The following is a 19189-nucleotide window of genomic DNA, read 5'->3' as shown; positions in this document are numbered from 1 at the left end:
GGCTCTGAGCCATCGGCACAGAGCCTGATGCGGGGCTGGAACTCACAAACTGCGAGACCATGACCTGAGCCCAAGTCGGACGCTTAAACCGACTGAGCCCCCCAGGCGCCCCTCTTCTCGTATTCTTTTGAATTTTCAAGAGAAATGACAAAATAACATTTGTAGGATCACTATTGTGTTCCAGCCCCTGTACTATTGTGTGTGCACATACATTATGGATTCTTTTCCTTAGAAATATATGATCCTATGATCGGTGAGATCCATCTATGTTTCTACATGTAGCTGTGGTGCATTCTTTAGCATTGTTTCATACTATTCCCTTGTGTGACAAAACTATAGTGCATTTCTCCAGTCTATTTTGATGAAGGTCAAAATTGTGCCCGATGTGGCACTCTTCTAACAATGTTGTTAAGACTAATCTTGTACATGTCTTTCGGGTGCATATGTGCACACTTAGTGACATCATGGGATGAGAGGGTAAGGTCATGCTCAGCTTTAGTATATGACAGTTTTCCAAAACAGCTGTTCTAGTCTATACTACACAGTTTGTAAGTTTCTCCCGCCACTTTAACTTTTTAACAGGGTTTGAGGACTTACAGGTGATAAACATACGCTGTTGGTTTCCATTATCTTTCTTTCTTTACATCCAATACAGACTGGATGTGGTTTTAAAAAAATAAGCTTAGGGGCGCCTGGGTGGCGCAGTCGGTTAAGCGTCCGACTTCAGCCAGGTCACGATCTCGCGGTCTGTGAGTTCGAGCCCCGCATCAGGCTCTGGGCTGATGGCTCAGAGCCTGGAGCCTGTTTCCGATTCTGTGTCTCCCTCTCTCTCTGCCCCTCCCCCCGTTCATGCTCTGTCTCTCTCTGTCCCAAAAATAAATAAACGTTGAAAAAAAAAATTAAAAAAAAAAAAAGCTTACTCCACAAAAGGTTTTGCTGGTTTCCTGACTGCTTCCTCGGTGAGGTTTAGTTTAGTGAGGTCAAGATAAGCAAACTCTTCGTGAAACTACCAGCCTGTCACCTGCAAGGCACAGCCCACACTTCAGGGAGTTCTGCACAGCAAGGTAACCATGGGGTTGTCTATGAGGCGTCTGTGCGGTGTGGACGAAGCCAGGCTACGGTTAGGCTCAGTTCTTCTGGTCCAGTTTGCTCTCTGCTGTCTCAGGACCTTGACTCCACCACCAGGGACTACCGCTGGGGGAGATTAGTCACAAGACTCGGCGGAGAAACGTGAATGGCCAGAGATGGCCTCACCCACCACTCATGGCACCCGTAACCAGCTGCACCCTATCAGAGTGGGGACAGGGTGCTGGAAAGGCACAGCAGCGGGGCAGTTCCTACAGCCACGCCCCCCTCCCCCCTACCCCCCAGGGCACTCCCCAGCACCACAGATACTTGAGCAAGTGGCACTGGAGGATCAGATCATTTGGAGCTTATTTTGTTGCACATAAAAGCAAATGCAACTTACAAGGGCCCAAACACTAAGGGCAGTTTGAGCTCCTGTAGGTAATCATTGAAATCCCAGCCTCCCAGGGAGGTGCCTTCATGTTTTGTTCAAGGCTCAAGTTTCATTTCCCTGGGATGTCCTCAGTTCTGCCCGCCTGTGCCTCTGGTTGACAATTCTATTCTCAAGGTGCCAATGCTAGTTTCCTGGTGATCACAGAGCGAATCCCTTACTGTAGGTGACTCTAAGTGTCCCAGCCGCCCTCTGCAGTGCGCCCTCCGTGGTGCACAGAATGGGGGACAGCTGCTGTGCCTTTACTGACATTCTTGCCATTCAAGATCTCTGGGCTCCGCCCACCATGGCCTGGGGTTGGGCAGGAACCGGTCACTTTGGGGAGATTAGGGGAGATATGATTCTAATTGGTTCAGATGAATCACGGAACATCCCCCCAAATGGGGTTGGGACTAAATTCTCCCAAATGCCAGTGAAGGATAAAAGGTTGCAGAGAAATCAGGGAGAAAACTAGTGTCTGCTCACAATAATCCTGATTGTTCCTTCCAGATCGAACAGTCAACATTAGATGTGCAGTGAATCAGTGTGTGAATGTGTGCATGCATATACTTCTCTGGGAAGAGGGCCCACATCTTCCCTCAGATTATTATAGGAGCTTGTGACTTTCAAACAGTTAGCAATTACTGCTCTATGACCTGATTAGGTACCTTGATATTTGAAAAAGAACATGAGTGGGGCACCCAGGTGGCTCAGTGGGTTAAGCGTCTGACTTCGGCTCAGGTCATGATCTCACGGTTCATGGGTTCGAGCCCCGCGTCGGGCTCTGTGCTGACAGCGCGGAGCCTGGAGCCTGCTTCGGATTTTGTGTCTCCCTCTCTCTCTGCCCCTTCCCCACGTGCACTCTATCTCTCTGTCTCTCTCTCAAAAGCAAATAAACATTTTAAAATATTTAAAGAAAGAACACGAAAAACATCTGAAAACATCTGATAAGTCAGGCTAACATTCAAATATCCTCCAGATGACTGGGTTTATCCATTTCTTAGCAGAGAAAGGACGCAGTGCGTGCAACCCTGTGGCAGATTGTAGGGCAAGTTGACTTAATCCTGCCATGACCCTTTCCTGTCCCCTCAAGCCATTTCCACCTCCACACCTCCCACCCACACCAGGGTGACTTTTCCATGAGGCCACCGAATGCGAATGCGGGGAGCAAATGTGCTGTCTCTTGTCCCTAAGAGAGCCTCAGGGAAGAGCAGAGCAGCCTCCATTGCCTGGCTTTTCTCAGACGAACTGACTTAGGAAAAAGGGACAGTGTGCCCGTGACTGAGGCCTGGTCCTGGGGCGGCTGTACTGTGTGGCCTTCCTCATCTGGCCAGCAAGTGAGGGCTGCTCGCACAAGAACATTCTCCCTGGCCGACGGCTTACTGCCCGCACCTGCCCCTGTGCAGCAGGAGCAACATCTCCTGGGGCCCTGGGAATGTTCACCTGGGGTTAATGGAGGATCCAGGCAAATCGTTGGGCTATTTCTTATCTCAGACGGAAACATCAGGAATCTAATGCAACGGGTGGCCGATGCCGAGCCTGCAGAAGACTTCAGTCTGTACGGGCAGGATGAGAAATGGACCCAGAAGTAATCATAATGCTTCATTGTCCTGACTCACACAGATAATTCATTAATCGGCACTAAAAACTCTCTCTTCTAAAACAATTCAGAGACTATGCCTAAGTATATAAAATGGTCCAGGCTTCATCAATGTCGCCCTCACAAATGTTTCAAGAAGGAATTGTAATAAATATGTCAGGGAAATTTATCATGGCAATCATTTTTCTTTTTTTTTTTTTCATTTTTATTCCTACTGTAGCAGTTAGAAAGTATATTTATTTCTTTTACTCCAAATCCAAGCTTATGAGGGGGTATCAGGTTACGATCCACCCCATGGGGAGACATCTTTTTCGAAAGTCCACATCTTTGCATCAAAGTCCAAACGGAATCCCAGAGGACCAGCAGGTAGAATTAATCAATCTAAAACTCATATTCTGGGCACCTTTCTGGATTCACCAATCTAGATTCGGTCTTCAGACATCGTATTAGCAGGAAACAGAGACAACTGCTCCTTATCTTTCTACCTGCACGGTCTCAGAGTTATTCACTCTTATTTGCCCCAAAGTCACTGCCCTCTTGTCATTATTATGTCTGTTCAAGCTTTGCCCAAGTGTATCCCTCAAAACCCAAGACCTAAAGGTGTGTAATAAGATTTAGGAGTACCCACCTATTACATGCTATGACCTCTATTTGGATAACTGGCAGCAAATAGATCTGACTCCTGATTTTATAAAGTTGATATCAAAGGACTCTTTAAAAATGTAAAAAAAAAGTGGGCCATCTGGGTGGCTCAGTCAGTTAAGCATCTGACTCTTGATTCGGGCTCAGGTCACGATCTCATGGTTGGTGAGTTCAAGCTCCGCGTCAGGCTCTGTGCTGACAGAGCAGAGCCTGCTTGGGATTCTCCCTCTCTCTCTCTCTCTCTCTCTCTCTCTCTCTCTCTCCGCCACTCTTCGCCTCATGCTCTGCCTCCCCCTCTCTCAAAATAAATGAATAAACTTTAAAAAGAAAAGCGTAGAAAGTACTCAGAGCTAAATAACTTGGGGAAACACTGGATTTGTTATAAAAGAAGACTTTAGCAGTGAAGCCTTTTTCAAACTCTTTATTGTGCTCGTGTGTACCATTAATTCCAAGAAGATTCCACTATTCCACGTATTTATATAATCATGGAAACATTTCTTTATTCTTAGGGGTTATTTCATGGGAGTACTCTGCAAGGATGCTTTCGGAGAACGTGTTTTTGTTTTGCAAAACATGACTGTCTTTGGATTCTCCGCTTTACGTCTCTGAACATTCACTCCCCTTTCCGTCACTGTTCCTTCCTGTGGGCATTTTGTTTGGAAAGATAACCAGTATCACCCTTTTTTTTGCTTACACGGGTGTGGGCATGTCACGGGCATGGCTGTGTGCCCCAAACTGCTCCTACCTTCTTCCTCCATGCCTCGGTAATGACACCATAACATACCCCAATCACGCTGGATCACTGAGCAGTTCTCACTGGGAAGCCTACTCTTAACAGTAGGGTTTAACAGCACAGGGAGCCTGACCAAGAACACGAGAGTAGATAAATAAATGGTAATAATCGGGTATAGAAAGTAAGAGAAACAGCTGTCATTCTTTGCACACGGTATGATCAAAACACAGAATCGGCAAGACCGATCATTAGAACGAGAAAGAGCTGTAAGACTAATGGACTCAAGGTCAATTTCAGAGAATAAGTGATCTTTCAGCAAATAAACCAGAGCCACGGTGTCCAGAAGGCTACTGCACGATAGACACGCTTCCTCTAATGTAGAAGAACTTTATTTACTCAAACTTACTCAATTCAACTCATGACCAAATTGTGAAGTGACCGCTCTGATTCATTTACTTCTCTTCCACCATTTACCATCCATTGCGATGTTGGAATTAAGCAGTGAGCTCCGAGTCTAGGCCTCAAGCATCTCAATGGACATTTGACCTTAATATCTCTGGGTCCTCTCCACAATAGTACCTCGTAGGACTAGAGCAAGGGTTAAATAAAGCAAAATACTTTCCTGGCAGACACAGATCTCCATCCCTCAACCCACAGATAAACCTTCTTTTTTTCCCCCTAATTACTTTCTTTCCTAATGACTTCCAAGGAATGCTTTTTTTCCTTTCGCAGGTCACAGCACTTTACCAAAGGAAGTTTAAAATCCCTGTTCCGCAACAATCCTACATTATTTATTTCAAACTAGATTGCCACCGTTGTCTAGATATTACTTTATCAACCCCCTTTTAACCTTCTAGGTTATTCCCATGAGACCACACCGGATCCACATAATTTCTCTCCTTCCACAGCCCTAATCCCATTACCAATTTTCCTATTTGAAGTCTTCTGCTTCAGATGGTGAAATAAATTTAGGTGATGTTGAAGGAGCTCCCATTGGCCTCAATCTTTGCACCCCCCTCCCCCAGTTTTCACCATCCAGGTGCTGCCCTCACAAACCTCAGGGACACATCTGTTCCAGGTGTTTAGAAGAAACACAATAAGAACAGATCCCTGTGGGGTCATCGAGGCACCACTATGGCGAAGGCTACTTCAACGTGGACTGATGTAAACCTAAAGTTGTGTAGCAGCTGATAGATTTGTCCAGAATAAGACCTCGAAGTTTCTCATACTATCTAACACATAGATGGAGGGGTTTCACACTGTTTTCAAAGTTGGGGAAGACGCAAGTTTTATACTCGAATGTTCTGCAAAGATACATTCGGTGTGGCTCTTCACTCAATCTTATCCCTCAAACGAAAAGCTATAATTTCACAGGTAGAGGAAAACTGAGTATCTCTCTGGCTGTCCTCCTTGATAAATGGAAGCATTTGCCTGCCTGCATCACTTGGATCTTTCATGTAGAAGTTTCTGGACTTCATCAGCTATTTACAACCCCTCCCCGCCCCTCCCTGGCTTCTTTCCAGCTAGTAAATGTCAGAGTGACATTTCCTTGTTTGTCATAACACATCATTTAGAGACTACGACTGGGTCATTTTGCCTTTTCTGTCGATCTTTGTCTTGACTCTCCTCAACTAGGACAACCCAGTGGCGTCTCTAGCACGAGGACTCGTAGCTCGATCAATGAGTTTTCAAATTATTCAGTGGATTCTGATATGGACAGAACGGAAATAGATACTTTAGGAAGTCAGAACGTAGCACCTACTTAGAAAGACTAAGTAGGATGCTGTCTTCACGAACCGTAACCTGAAGAGAACGGGGAGGTTTTACGGATGTAGAATCACCGAAGGGTGCGAGCAAGGAAGCAGAGGTTTCCTTTGTGTCTTCAAAAACCTCTACTGTATTTATAATGAGAAGGCTTTCCACTCCTTTGCTCTCCTGATCCTCCTGGACCTTGCGAGGAAGGGGTGCCTCTACTCGCCCTAGTCGGAGATGAGAAACTCAGCAAGCGCATGGCCACCGTGGAATTGGTTATCTCCCCTTTAGGAAGTGGACACCGCCCACCACCCAGCAACAAAGAGTTGCTCCAGAGACTTTTAAAATCTTCACGGACTCCTCTGTATCGGGATCGCCTCTTGTACCACATCAACACTCTTCCACACCATCATCACTCCTAAAGACTGACGGAGCACGTTCTACACGCAAGATTCCTATCTCGCGTTCCGTGAATGAAAGTGTATGTAAAAACATAGACTTAGCTCCCAAGGCTGGTTTTTTTTTTTTTTTTAAGTAATATAGCTAAGTAAGTAAGACAGACGTAAAACAGGTTTAGAAGTAGAATATTAGTATTTGCTGGAGCCCTGGAGACCACCTTACAGCACCGACCGTTTAAAAGGTGTGGCTAACTCTGGAGATGCTGGTGGTGATGGCCCAAAGCCAGGTGATGGCAGAGCTGGCAAGGGGACCCTCATTCTCTTTCTTCCTAGTTCAACCCTCCTTTCCGAGTGAATGGCCCCGAAGTGTCTCGTCACAGTTCAAAGGCGTGAGAGCCCGTGATGTACAAACTACAGCTAAGACCGTCCTCCCAAAATGAAAGGCTTCCAGCAACCTGCCACGATGACACACGGAAGTGCATCATGTATTGAGGCATGTGTCACTCAGCAAAAGCCACAGAGCCTTGCTATTCGAAGCATGGTCTGGGAGGAACAGCCTTGGCCTCATTTAGAGAACCTCGAGATCCACCCCGCAGCCACTCCCAGAACCTGCGTGTTAATGACAACTCCCAGGTGACCGGCTTAACCCAGGGAGTTAACTCCCAGGGTGCCCAGTCATGTCTGAGAAGCACCGCGACAGTGGGATTTTAGTGATGAGGGGGAACATGACATCCAAGAGCCCCCTCTTTCCTTGGATGCACATGAGCACGAAAGCAAGTGCAGCATTTAAGGTACGAAGAGAACGGAAATGTTCGACTTTGGGGAGGCGACTTGTGTCCTTTAGATAAAACACAGTCTCGTGTAAAATGCTGTGCCCCCCACTGGCTCGCTGAAACCCCAACTCTTCCACGAATGCTTTTCCGATCACATAAGCCAAAATACATCCTTCCGGCACACACACTAAGCTTAGACAGCACTTGCGATTTCCACACATCATCAACTGCCCCGTATTCTCAGAGATACTGGAAAACCACAAGTAGAAAGAACCAAGTTCAGCAGGCTCTTCCTTTATCGGTCCCACCTTCAGGCACCAAACTTAAGATCTGCCAAAATTTGGGCGCCTGGGTTGGGACCCAGGGTTGAGCGTCCAACTCTTGATCTTGGCTCAGGTCATGATCTCATGGTTCGGGAGTTCGAGCCCCACATTGAGCTCTGTGCTGATAGCATGGAGCCTGCTTGAGATTCTCTCTATCCCTCTCTCTCTCTCTTTCTCTCTGCCCCTCCCCTGCTCACACTCTCATTCTCTCTCCAAGTAAATAAACTTAAAACAATAAAAATAAGATGAAAAATCTGCAAAAATGGCTGCCAAGTGTCCCTACATCTGCAAGTGGTCTTTAGACTATTAGGAAATGAGGAAAGGGTGTGAAATCGCTTGCATACATTAGCCATCATCCCCCTGGAGAGGAAGCCTCCAATGCAGACAGCTGGTGGGATTCTCTGGCACCTTCCATCGTTTGGGTGGGAGAGGAAGAAATGTGCACGTGGACACAGGTTGCCTCTCAGCACACACCAAGTGAGGGGGTCAGGGAACTCTTCGCGGGCTCGGAATGGGTGGCTTGGAAGCAGAAGCAGTATCTACCTCGACCCCACCTGGAAAGTTTTCAACAGAAGCTGCAACCAGAACTTTCTCGTGAACAGCCAGATGCGAAGGGTGGGGCTGTGCTGGGAACACACCGTGTCTGGGATGGTGAGAGTGGACAATGTGGGTGCTCCCCACGACGCAAATGGACCATATGCATGACAAAGCCAAGAGCCAATTGGAAAGGAACCCACCCAACAGAGCAAAGTAATGGCAGAGACTGACAAGAGGAAGCCTGAGGACGAGGGACAGTGTCACAGCCGGAGGAAAAGCCACAGTCACCTCTCAATGTCTAGGCGATGGTGGCCAAAGAGAAGCTTCTGACAAGCTGCTGTCAGAAAAGGGGCGGCTTTGTGTCCCGTCCGCAGAGACCGATCACCAGATCACGACGGCACCTACCATGTTATTTCTCCTCCTTCCCAACCCAACCTCGGAGCAGACAGACATGGGGCACTGGGTGGCGAGGAGGGTGGAGGGATATGCTGGAAAGAGGCAGAAGAGGGGCCCCCTCCCCCCCGCAGGTGCCGGACCCAAAGCTCGCTCAAGCTGCTGGAGAGAGGAAGCCTGTCTTTTGAGTGAGTTTGGGAGCTGATAATACATTAGCCTGCACTGGGCATCTTAACTCCTGAAAGGGCCCTGTTTGTAGAGCAAAGGAACCAGAAAGGGATATGATATCTTCACAATCTGGGTTCAAACACAACCTGCTAGAGACCTGCTTCACGCATGATACATCATTTTGGCTAGGGCCCATGGGACTGCAGGAGAAAAGTGGGAACCTGTAAAAACTAAAAAAGCTCAAATGAAAACAAATGAACTATGGATGTAATCGAAATTTGGGGAGCTCCCCCTTGGGCAGATGAATCCTGTCCCATCCCTTCTCTTGAACCCATAGCCCGTGTTACATCAAGCTACCCACTTCCAACGGCCACAAAACCCGAGGTCTCACTCCATAACATGCCAGGGAACCCAAAAGGTTTTTATTGACATGTCACTGAAAAGCGAGATACAACACGGCAACGTTCCTTTTTTTTTTTTTTTTTTTAAATGTTTATTCATTGTTTGAGAGAGACAGAGCATGTGTGGGGGAGGGGCAGAGAGAGAGGGAGGCACAGAATCTGAAGCAGGCTCCAGGCTCTGAGCTGTCAGCACAGAGCCCGATGCGGGGCTTGAACCCACGGACCGTGAGATCGTGACCAGAGCTGAAGTCGGACGCTTAACCCACTGAGCCACCCAGGTGCCCCAACACAGCAAAATTTCTATTCTGTTCCCCAAAGTATAACTCCCGGCCACCACTACATCATCTTTTTGCCTCGTTCCCTTTTCTCTCTTGCCACAAAGCCTCACAGATACCCTCTATCTTTCTGATAAATTCAGCTCTGGCGAGCTCTGTCCGATAATAACCTGGAAAGGAGCCATCACTCCTACTCCTGCTTAGAAAGCAATTTGGTGACTTTTTTTTTTTTTTTTTTTTCCTTAATTCTCACTTGTGCCTCTTGGGAGACAAAGTTTGAAAGCAAAGAAGCTTACCAAAAAGTCTGCTCAACAGAAAAAAGTTGTATTTGGTGGTCATGGGGAATGAGAGAAAACAGAGGAAATCCTGTTAGCAATTAAAGAGGCTTCTTTGTTTTCTGTCCATTTTACATAACGGTGCCTTTCCAAACACAGAGGGGCCTCAGGGAAGTAAAAGGAAGTAGGGGCGGGCTTCAGGTGAAGGTACCAGAGAGTCTAGAAGGGAGGCCACGTGCCCCGTGCTGCAGGGGCCCATAATTTCTGTCCCCTCGCTGCCCCCCGCTGGCTCTTTCTCTCAACTGTCATCCTTAGCTTCCCGTGACCATCCATGGTTGTCAGAGTCTATGGAATCTTCCAGATGGTGCCCTCCACCTCTGATGACTATCTCTCAGTTCAAATCTCCAATGACACTGTCGACTGGCTCTGCTCAGCGTGTGGATTTCTTCCCCGTAGCATGAGTCCAGCCCTGGTCCTATCAGGTGGCTCTAGGAGCAGGCAGAGTCCTGCGTTTCAAACAGAAGCGAGGCCGTAGGCGAGGTCTGTCTTTCACATGATACGTGGCCCATGAGGCGATGAACAGCATCTCCGTTACCCTGGCAGTTGATGAGTGAATTAAGAAAGAAACGTTGCACCGTTTCAAAAGCCAACATAGCGTGGAATAAGATAGTAAGCGTTGCTTTATTTTTGGTTTTTTTCACATCACGTCCTTCTTGGTGATCTCTCGGACTTTTGACTATTGCACGGAGGAAGTGAAGCTGCGGAGTCCCTAGAGTGGAAGGCATTAGAACCTGATCTGAGTGGTCGCAAACAGAAATTACCGGAAGCAAGTATAGCTAATGCTACATGGTAGCTCCTTGGGTTCCTTGGTTGCCGAGAATCGTATTTACCATTTGGGGGAGCAGGAAAAGTTGGTCGTACGAGGCCGGTAGTTTGCATGCAATGTCTACACTGCAGGGCACACAGTGAGAACGCAAGTGCTGAGTCCCACTTCCTATGTGAAGTCTTCCCCAACTAGACTGAATGGATCACTCTTTTCTCGGACCACACTCCCATAATTTGGCTTTATTCGTCTTTTAACAGCCAGGTATTTTATTCTTTCGTTTCCCTGTCTCATCTGTGAAGACCCACCTGACTCACCAAGGAAAGAGACAGTTTCTTTATTGGTTTTTTTTGTTTTTTTTTAGAATAGTAAGCAAGGAGTCCATGCTTACAAAATACATAAATAACACGTAGCATTGAGGAAATTAATAGACTTACAGGTTGAAAGAAGCATGAGTTGAAGCTTACTGAATGAAAGATTCGATACTATTCATTGTTTACACATTTTCAGTTTGAAAACATTTTCTGTTTTACTTGCCTTGTGACTGGGAGTGATTTGCCTCTCATCACTTGGCTCAGTTTCCTCAGTTAAAAAATAAAAGGAGGAAAAAAGTCATACCTATCTACTGTGGCTGCTGTTGTGAAGATAAGACGGCATTCGTGACAAACTTATGACAAGTGAGGGATAGAAAAGGCACGTCAAATTGTTGATCACCTCATCTCATACGGTACCTCTGTCTTCAGGCTGCGAGCCTTGCTTGTATCAGATATGCATAGTATGTGTCCGTTTTCATACTAAAGTGTGAAGGACTCCCACTGGATCAGCGTTCGCATTAAGCACATTTCATTACAGAACTGGTTGTAACATCTATGCCCATGAATGCCTTAATAATGGCAATCACTCTGCCTATGGCTCTTTCTCAGGTTGGAACACGAGCAAGGAAGGGCCTGATGGGGCCCTGAAGCCTTAGTCTTCAGATAGCGAGCGCCGGGGATGGAGGGTGCAGGGGGAGGCCCAGCGAGCTGCAACCACTTACCTGAGAGTCGACCCAAACAGGAGGCACAACTTAGCTCATTCTCAGATCCTGTCTACTGACCCCTTCTCCCTTATGTTCTTGCACCCTCAGTAAATATTCCTCCCCTGGGTGGGCTTTTCCACCCCCCAAACTCACACACTTCAGACTGCTTTAACAAAGGCCCAGAGCATCTTCGACTTTTTTACTTTATGAAACATGTAAACTCGTTCCTTTGTGTCCGCATTATACCAGATACAATTTTTAATTATAGAGCCATGTCTAAATGTCTCAAGATCTCTTAATATTAATTTGAGATTTTCATAACACAAGACAGACACTGAAAAAGCATGCACGCTATACGTCGTAGGCATGCAATACAGACTCTCTCGGGCCCTACGAACGTGGGGACAGGACCAGCAGGAAGCCACATAGCTGTCCTCTGTCTCTGCTGACTAAACACAGATTGCCAGGCACTTAAACAAAAATAACATGAATGGGGGGGGGGGTCTATGAAATTCCAGTCAGTCTATTTCCTTCACAAGGTATAAGATGTGAGATAATTAAAATACGGCGTGAGGGGCGCCTCGGTGGCGCAGTCGGTTAAGCGTCCGACTTCAGCCAGGTCACGATCTCGCGGTCCGGGAGTTCGAGCCCCGCGTCAGGCTCTGGGCTGATGGCTCAGAGCCTGGAACCTGTTTCGGATTCTGTGTCTCCCTCTCTCTGCCCCTCCCCCGTTCATGCTCTGTCTCTCTCTGTCCCAAAAATAAATAAAAACGTTGAAAAAAAAATTAAAAAAAAAAAATAAAATAGAATAAAATACCGCGTGTGAGGGACAGCTTTTGACTTAAAAAGAAATAATCCGGCAAGTTTAACCAGAAAAGCAATTACTACTCATCTGTTGCCTCTTCTTCCTGGAAATTTAACTTATGCATGAGCTGATACTCGTTTTATGTATTTTACTGAGAAAACGGGGACAATTAAAATTTTTTGAAATCAATAAAACGTAAAACCCAATAACATAAATAGGTTTTCGCGAATATCCAGGAAGTCATTAAAGCAATCTATGTTTTATGCATTACGTTAAACATTCTACAATTCTTCGGGATGATTTAGGTTCTGGGTAGTAAAAAGAATTTGCGTTTTTTTTTAATTGACATGGGTTCCCTTTCCTATCTCTTTCAGGAATGACCAGCCAAACAAGTAAGCTTCCTGTCCGGCGTGTGTGATGGGCAAGGTGGGCCAGACCACCCTTGACCTGGATGTGCTCTCAGAGACACTGCACGTTAGTGAAGTTTCCTCCAGGCTGAGCCACGGACCTGCGTGACGTACGAGCTCGTAGCAGATGCGGCCCCGACTCCGTGCTCTGACGGAGCTACGCGTGACACAGCTGGACACGACGGATGCACCACGGACGGGGGCCGGCGAACGACGGTCTGCATCTAGGCTGTCTCACCAACTAGCTGCGTTTTGTTGGAGCTCGGGTTTTATGAAATGAAAGGGCGGAGCAAAATTACCTCCAGAGCTAGATCCTGTTTTATTTTTTTTTTTTTTTTTAATTTTTTTTTTCAACGTTTATTTATTTTTGGGACAGAGAGAGACAGAGCATGAACGGGGGAAGGGCAGAGAGAGAGGGAGACACAGAATCGGAAACAGGCCCCAGGCTCCGAGCCATCAGCCCAGAGCCCGACGCGGGGCTCAAACTCCCGGACCGCGAGATCGTGACCTGGCTGAAGTCGGACGCTCAACTGACTGAGCCCCCCCAGGCGCCCCTTTAAATTGCATTTAAAAAAATTTTTTTTCAACGTTTTTATTTTTATTTTTGGGACAGAGAGAGACAGAGCATGAACGGGGGAGGGGCAGGGAGAGAGGGAGACACAGAATTGGAAGCAGGCTCCAGGCTCTGAGCCATCAGCCCAGAGCCCGACGCGGGGCTCGAACTCCCGGACCACGAGATCGTGACCTGGCTGAAGTCGGACGCTTAACCGACTGTGCCACCCAGGCGCCCCAAAAAAATTTTTAAAAAGAAAGAAAATCAGAAAGAGAGCCAGAAATTCTGTGTTCAAACGGCACCCAAATCTCTGGTGGCCCCTGAGCTGTGCGGGATTAGGGAGGGTCCGGGCGGCCTAGATAACGATCAAAGAACACAACTTACATGGAAGCTGCTCCCCCACTTAGCGGCTCACTAAAACTTAATAACCAGACACTCTTCAGAGAAACATAACAGAATCCCTCCACTCGAATTCACAACGGAGAAAATTCAAGATCAGTCAACATACAAAGAAGTAGGAAAATGTGACCCATCCTTTTTTTTTTTTAAATGTTTATTTATTTTGAGAGAGAGAGTGAGCAAGTAGGGGAGGGGCAGAGAGAGACAGAGAGACAGAATCCCAAGCAGGCTCTGAGTTCAGCGCACAGCTGGACACGGGGCTTAATCTCACAACCGCCAGACCAGGACCTGAGCCGAAACCAAGAGCCGGACGCCCAACCGACTGAGCCACCCGGGCGCCCCTCAAGAAGGTAGTGCGATCAACCCAGACCAGTCCCAAGGTGGCCCAGATGTCAGAATCAGAAGACAGGGATTTTAACATGTCGCAATGAGGCCCGTTACTTACAGGGAAAAAGTACTTATGGTGAATGAAAGGGTAGCACTCTAAGCTGGAAAAACAGAAACTCTGAAGAAAGCACAAAGTAAAATTTCCAGAATTAAAAATACAACATCCGAAATAAACCGCTGGGCGTGCCAACCGTAAGGATGGAGAAGCCAGGGGGGAAGCGTGGCTTGAATGTGAGAACAGAGCAGCAGGAACCAGCGAACGCAAAGAAGACAGAGGAAACGGGTATAAAAGCAGGAACCGTCTCTGAGACCCGCAGCATCACACAAAGTGTCTGACATATGAATAACTGTCACTCCAGCAGCCCAGGGACAGGAGGGAAGAAACACCTCATTTCACCAGACGCTCTGAACGTGAAGATTCAAGAGGATCTATGAACCCTAACTAGATAAATAGGAAGAAAACCATGTCCAGGCGTCTGACACCCAAATACTACAAACCAAAGAGAAAATCTCGAAAGGACACAGAGAAAAGTGGCGCATTGCATTCAAGGGACAATGAATCAAATGGCTATCCACTTCTGAGGAGGGGGAAAAAAAAAATTCAAGACCAGAATTCAGTGGAAAGCTCTTTCAAGCACTGAAAGAGAAACCGAAATCTTACCAACCCAGGATTCTCTGACCAGAAAAAAAACAGCTCTTAGAATGAAGGCAAAATAAAAATGCAGGAGGGTCTAGCCGGTATTCTTTCACAAAAACGCCCTCCTACTGAACTAAAATGGCTCAGTTTAGAGGCTTTATTTTTTGAACATCCGAAAGGAAAAATGACACAGACCCAAGCCACACTGAGCCTACCTATCCCTGAGTGAGTTAAGCACTAGAAATAGAAAGGAAATGTAAGTAGGGAATAGGAAATTAAATTCATCAAAAAGAACTTCAAACACTTGGATTATCATTAGCTGGAAACCCTGGGGGTTTCGGAGGTGTCAGGTGGGCCCGCCCCCTGTCCCCACACCCGGAGGGCAGGGAGAGAGGGTCCACGCCAGGCTTGTGGTGGGGCCACCAGATTGCAGATCTCCACACCCTCCTGCCACAATCCCACAGGTTTACAGGAGCCTAAACAAGGCGGGGTCACCTGTGCCACCTGGACGGTCTCAAGGACACCTCGCTCTCTCGAGGCTGAGACCTCGGAACCACCTGTGGGAACGGTGGGCACATTCGGAGGACCCGGCAGGGAGTCTGGCTCCAGGGTCAACCTGAGGTCCCGTCCTGTCGCTGACCTCCCGCAACAGTTATAAACATGCCTCTCGTGAAACAGTCGAGATGAGAGCTTTAAATACCACACTGGGTCTCGTTTATCAGTAAACGAGTGTTCTAAATACGAGTTTATTTTCCTCAAAATAGGCCTGACCTTAAAATTTTAACTCACCCTGTATCAGCAGGAATAGCTTTTATGTCCCATCACTTGTACGTTTCAAAAGGCAACGAAGAAAAGTTTAAGCGCCGGTGAAGGTAATAAGCTACAACTGTGGAAAAGATTTAATGACGATCTTTTTTTAAGAAGACAACAAATTAAAGAATAATTCTGGAATACGTGAACTACGGCATATCGAAGTTTAAACTGTCCGTTCTGCGACACTGAGTAACCAATGCCTTTACCAGGGAAGACTTTAGTGTCTTTGAGAATAAGAAACGCAAGCATTTTATGTAAATAACAAAACCGTGGCTCTTTTTATAGAGGTTATATTGGATTTTGATAAATCTTTGTACAATGGTACATAAGTTTTCAAAACCAAAATTTTAAACGTTCATATTGTTTAGTAATGTTATCACAAAATATACCCATTAAGCACTCAAAAATAAAAAAAACACCTCATGATACATCATGACTATAGAAGACTTAAGTGGAAAATATAGCAAAAATACGAGTCATTCCTTCTAATTCCGAGTTAATCATGCTTAATAGTTTGGTATATTTCCTGACTATCTTTTCAGATATTTCTATGTAATTCAGTATCATAAAATGTATACCATTTTGTATCTAGGAAGAAAGAAGAAAACACTTCATAAATTTCCAGAAAGTGTCACCCTCCAGCAAGCCCCTGGGGACACAGAGGCCGCCACCATGGAAACACTCAATGTGGGCTGCTCGACCAGCCATTCGACATGGTCACGTCTCTCAAGTCTACAGAACAGCCCAAGTTGTTGGCCAGTGCTTGCTTGACCAGTATTTGGTGAATACCAGTCACGGTGCCCAACACCAGACCCACATGGCAGGTACAAGTGCATAATCCCACAGGGACATTTTAATTCCCCAGCCCCGTGTGACCATGGCTCCTGGAGCGGTGTGCTCAGGAGGTAACTGTCGTGGTTACCGCTGTGATCCTTAGCAGCCATGAGTCACTGGTTACTGGGGGGGGGGGGGGGGGGGGGGGGGGGCCGCCCAGGAGGCATCCCCCCGACATAATCAGGAACAAGGAAACAGAAGCGAAGGCTAAACCCAGCCACTGAGCAGGGACCCTACAAGACAAAGACGCCAAATGCTTCCCAAGACAAAGACCACAAATGCTTCCCAAGAACAAACCATAACAATGTGTCCAATCGGAATAGCTGGGACTGAGGCAAGGAGCGAATCAACACAAAAGTGAGTTCTGCGGAGAGGGTGAGGCCCTTCTTCCCGGAAAGCCTCCCACATGGGACCCTCAGGACAGCAGGTAAAATGGAAACAAGCATATTTCAAACTTCTCATAAAACGCACTGATATTATCCAGTTTTGCATTTAGGCAGAAACCACGGCAGCCTAAGTCCCACGTGACCCGTCTTACTTTCTGGTTGACTGTCGCCCCCCTGCTCTGTGCGTGTGCCTCGTTCACTCCACACTCACTCGCTCGTCACCCGGTTAATTCTGTCTCCAGCGCTGCCCCATCACTGCAGCAACCCTCGTCCACAACCACACACCATACACCTGCATACTTCTCGGGCAAATGACAACTTCAGTGGATTCTCCTTTGAGGAAGGGACTCGGAAGGGAATTGGAATTTTTTTCCTCCCGGCAGATGGACAGTAGGCCATGGGGACCACCAGAAAGGTCAAAGCACGAGGAGCAGGTATGGCAATGGCTTCACGCCAGAGGGTGAAGGCAATCTCGAAATCTCCATTCGGCGTTCTCAGTTCTCAGAACTTAATCGGAGTTGACCCAGTTTGTTAAGTGAGCGGCTGACAATGACTGTTCACTGAATCAGCGGAACTCAACGGACCCGCTAGGTGCTCCCTTGTGACGAACAGGTCTACTACATCCTGAATGGTTACCCACTTCCCAGTGTTGGACACTTCCCAGAACAATTTTATTGGTGTCAGTACCTTGCAGTCCAATTCTGCCAAGAAGCCACTTTCACACTGGAACCAAAGGCATCTTTTAAAAGAAATTACCGAATGATCTTCCAAACTCCACAGATGTCTCTACCACATACTCACCGGTGCGAGAAACTTGATGATTTTTCATTTACAAGCTTCTAATATCAGCTACTACGTATTAAAGAGACATTTCCTATTGATATTAAATAAAGTAAATGTGAAAAGTGTAACTGCTCGAATCATCATTAATGAGCATGGAGATCAGAGGTATGGCCCGCTGATTGAAATACTGCACCCAGATCTGCCTGGAGTACAAAACGCTGGCTATCGCTCGATTGATGGAAAGGCATTCGGTCTCACTCCTCATCGTGCATAACTCAACAGACCAGGGGTTCCTTCATCCACCAAATGAACCCAACTCCTCACATGTGCAGTTTCCAACAAATACCACCGTCTTCTACTAACGTGCTGCCCAAACAGGTGTAACAAACAGGAGACAAAAGACCAGAGCACAGTAAGGAATCTTCCTTGCACACTAACTGCGACCTGAGGTGAGCCTCCGGCGAGTACGAGAAGAGTCGCGCTGGCCGTGGCCACGCAGGGGATGTGCCGCACACACAGGGTGGAGCAGGGGGCCTCTGTGGCCGTCTGTCTCTCCGCGCGGGCAAGCACACCCTTCCCACGCCTGGTCCCTGCACACTCTGCGCGACGAGGGAGCCTCTGCAGCAATTTCTCACGGCTGCTTCTTCTCCCTTCTCCGAACGCCAGGTGATTTCCTGGAAATCTTTCCAGGCACGCGTGGCCCATTAAAGTTAATTAAGCACGTGTCCGTGACACCTAGGAGAGCGCGCGCCCCGCGGAGCCCAAAGCGCCGCCCGGAAGCGCTCTGCCCAAAGGTCACACGCTGACCCCCGAGGCCCTGCCTCCCACCGCTGACCTTCCCTGACCCCCGGAAAACTCTGCGATCTGGGGGGGGGGGGGGAATCTGCATGTGCCCGCGAGCCGCCGCACCCGGAGCCAGCGCCCCAGGCTCTCCATGCCCTGGGAAGCCCGGGCAGGTGCGCCGGCCCCACTGTGGGCTCCGCTCCGGGACGCGCCACCTGTTCTCGCAATCCCCGCCCCCGGCGGCCCCCTAGACGCCAGGACCCCGCCCCGCGGCCGGGATGCGGAGGGACCCCGAGGCCCGGGATCCGCAAGCCCGCGGGGGTCCGCTCGTCCGGCCTCCCCCCGCGCCCCGCCCGAGCGCCCCCCTTCGCGGTCCCTTACCTTGTGGCCTTTCCCCGGGGGACACCTGACGTTATTGGAGGCTCCCGCCGTTTGATTCATGTCCGGAGCAAGTTGGGGGCCCGCCGCTCTACCTTGCAAACTTCCCGGGCGCAGGAGGGCGGCGCGGAGCGCGTCTCCGGGAGCCGAGGGGGTCCTGCCCTCCAGCCGCGTCGGAGGCGGGCGGCGAGTCGGCGGGCCGCAGGTGTCCGCGGGGCTGCACGCCGCACGGGAGAAGCCGCTGCCGGGACCCGGGAGGGAGCGAGGCCGGCGGCTGCGGGGACGCTCCGCGCGGCGCTGCCTTCCCGGGCGGCGGTCCGCGGCTCAGGACCGGGAGGCCGCGCGGACCCACGGGCGCTCCGAGGACGGGCGCGGAGGTACGTGTCCGGCGGGTGGGACCGCGGGAGCGTGGCCGCCG

The 19189-nt window shown here is 48.4% G+C and overlaps 1 protein-coding gene and 1 long non-coding RNA gene across 2 annotated transcripts in view; one reads left to right on the top strand and one right to left on the bottom strand.

Moving 5' to 3' along the window:
• The window catches only part of DPP6 (dipeptidyl peptidase like 6), a 941878-nt gene extending 922794 nt beyond the window's left edge, over window positions 1-19084 (bottom strand). The window contains exon 1 of the mRNA XM_040464519.1: window positions 18775-19084. Coding sequence (XP_040320453.1) covers window positions 18775-18834 — 60 coding nt within the window. The 5' untranslated portion in view covers window positions 18835-19084. The remainder of the gene's footprint in view (window positions 1-18774) is intronic.
• LOC121022930 (uncharacterized) overlaps window positions 19050-19189 on the top strand; it is an 81961-nt gene continuing 81821 nt past the window's right edge. Inside the window, exon 1 of the long non-coding RNA XR_005787176.1 lies at window positions 19050-19148. This is a non-coding gene — a long non-coding RNA (uncharacterized LOC121022930). The remainder of the gene's footprint in view (window positions 19149-19189) is intronic.

This window comes from Herpailurus yagouaroundi, unplaced genomic scaffold, assembly GCF_014898765.1.
Source record: "Herpailurus yagouaroundi ecotype Mexico unplaced genomic scaffold, PumYag 483, whole genome shotgun sequence".
In the NCBI taxonomy this organism is placed as follows: Eukaryota; Metazoa; Chordata; class Mammalia; order Carnivora; family Felidae; genus Herpailurus; species Herpailurus yagouaroundi.
This window is presented reverse-complemented; position numbering and strand designations above follow the sequence as displayed.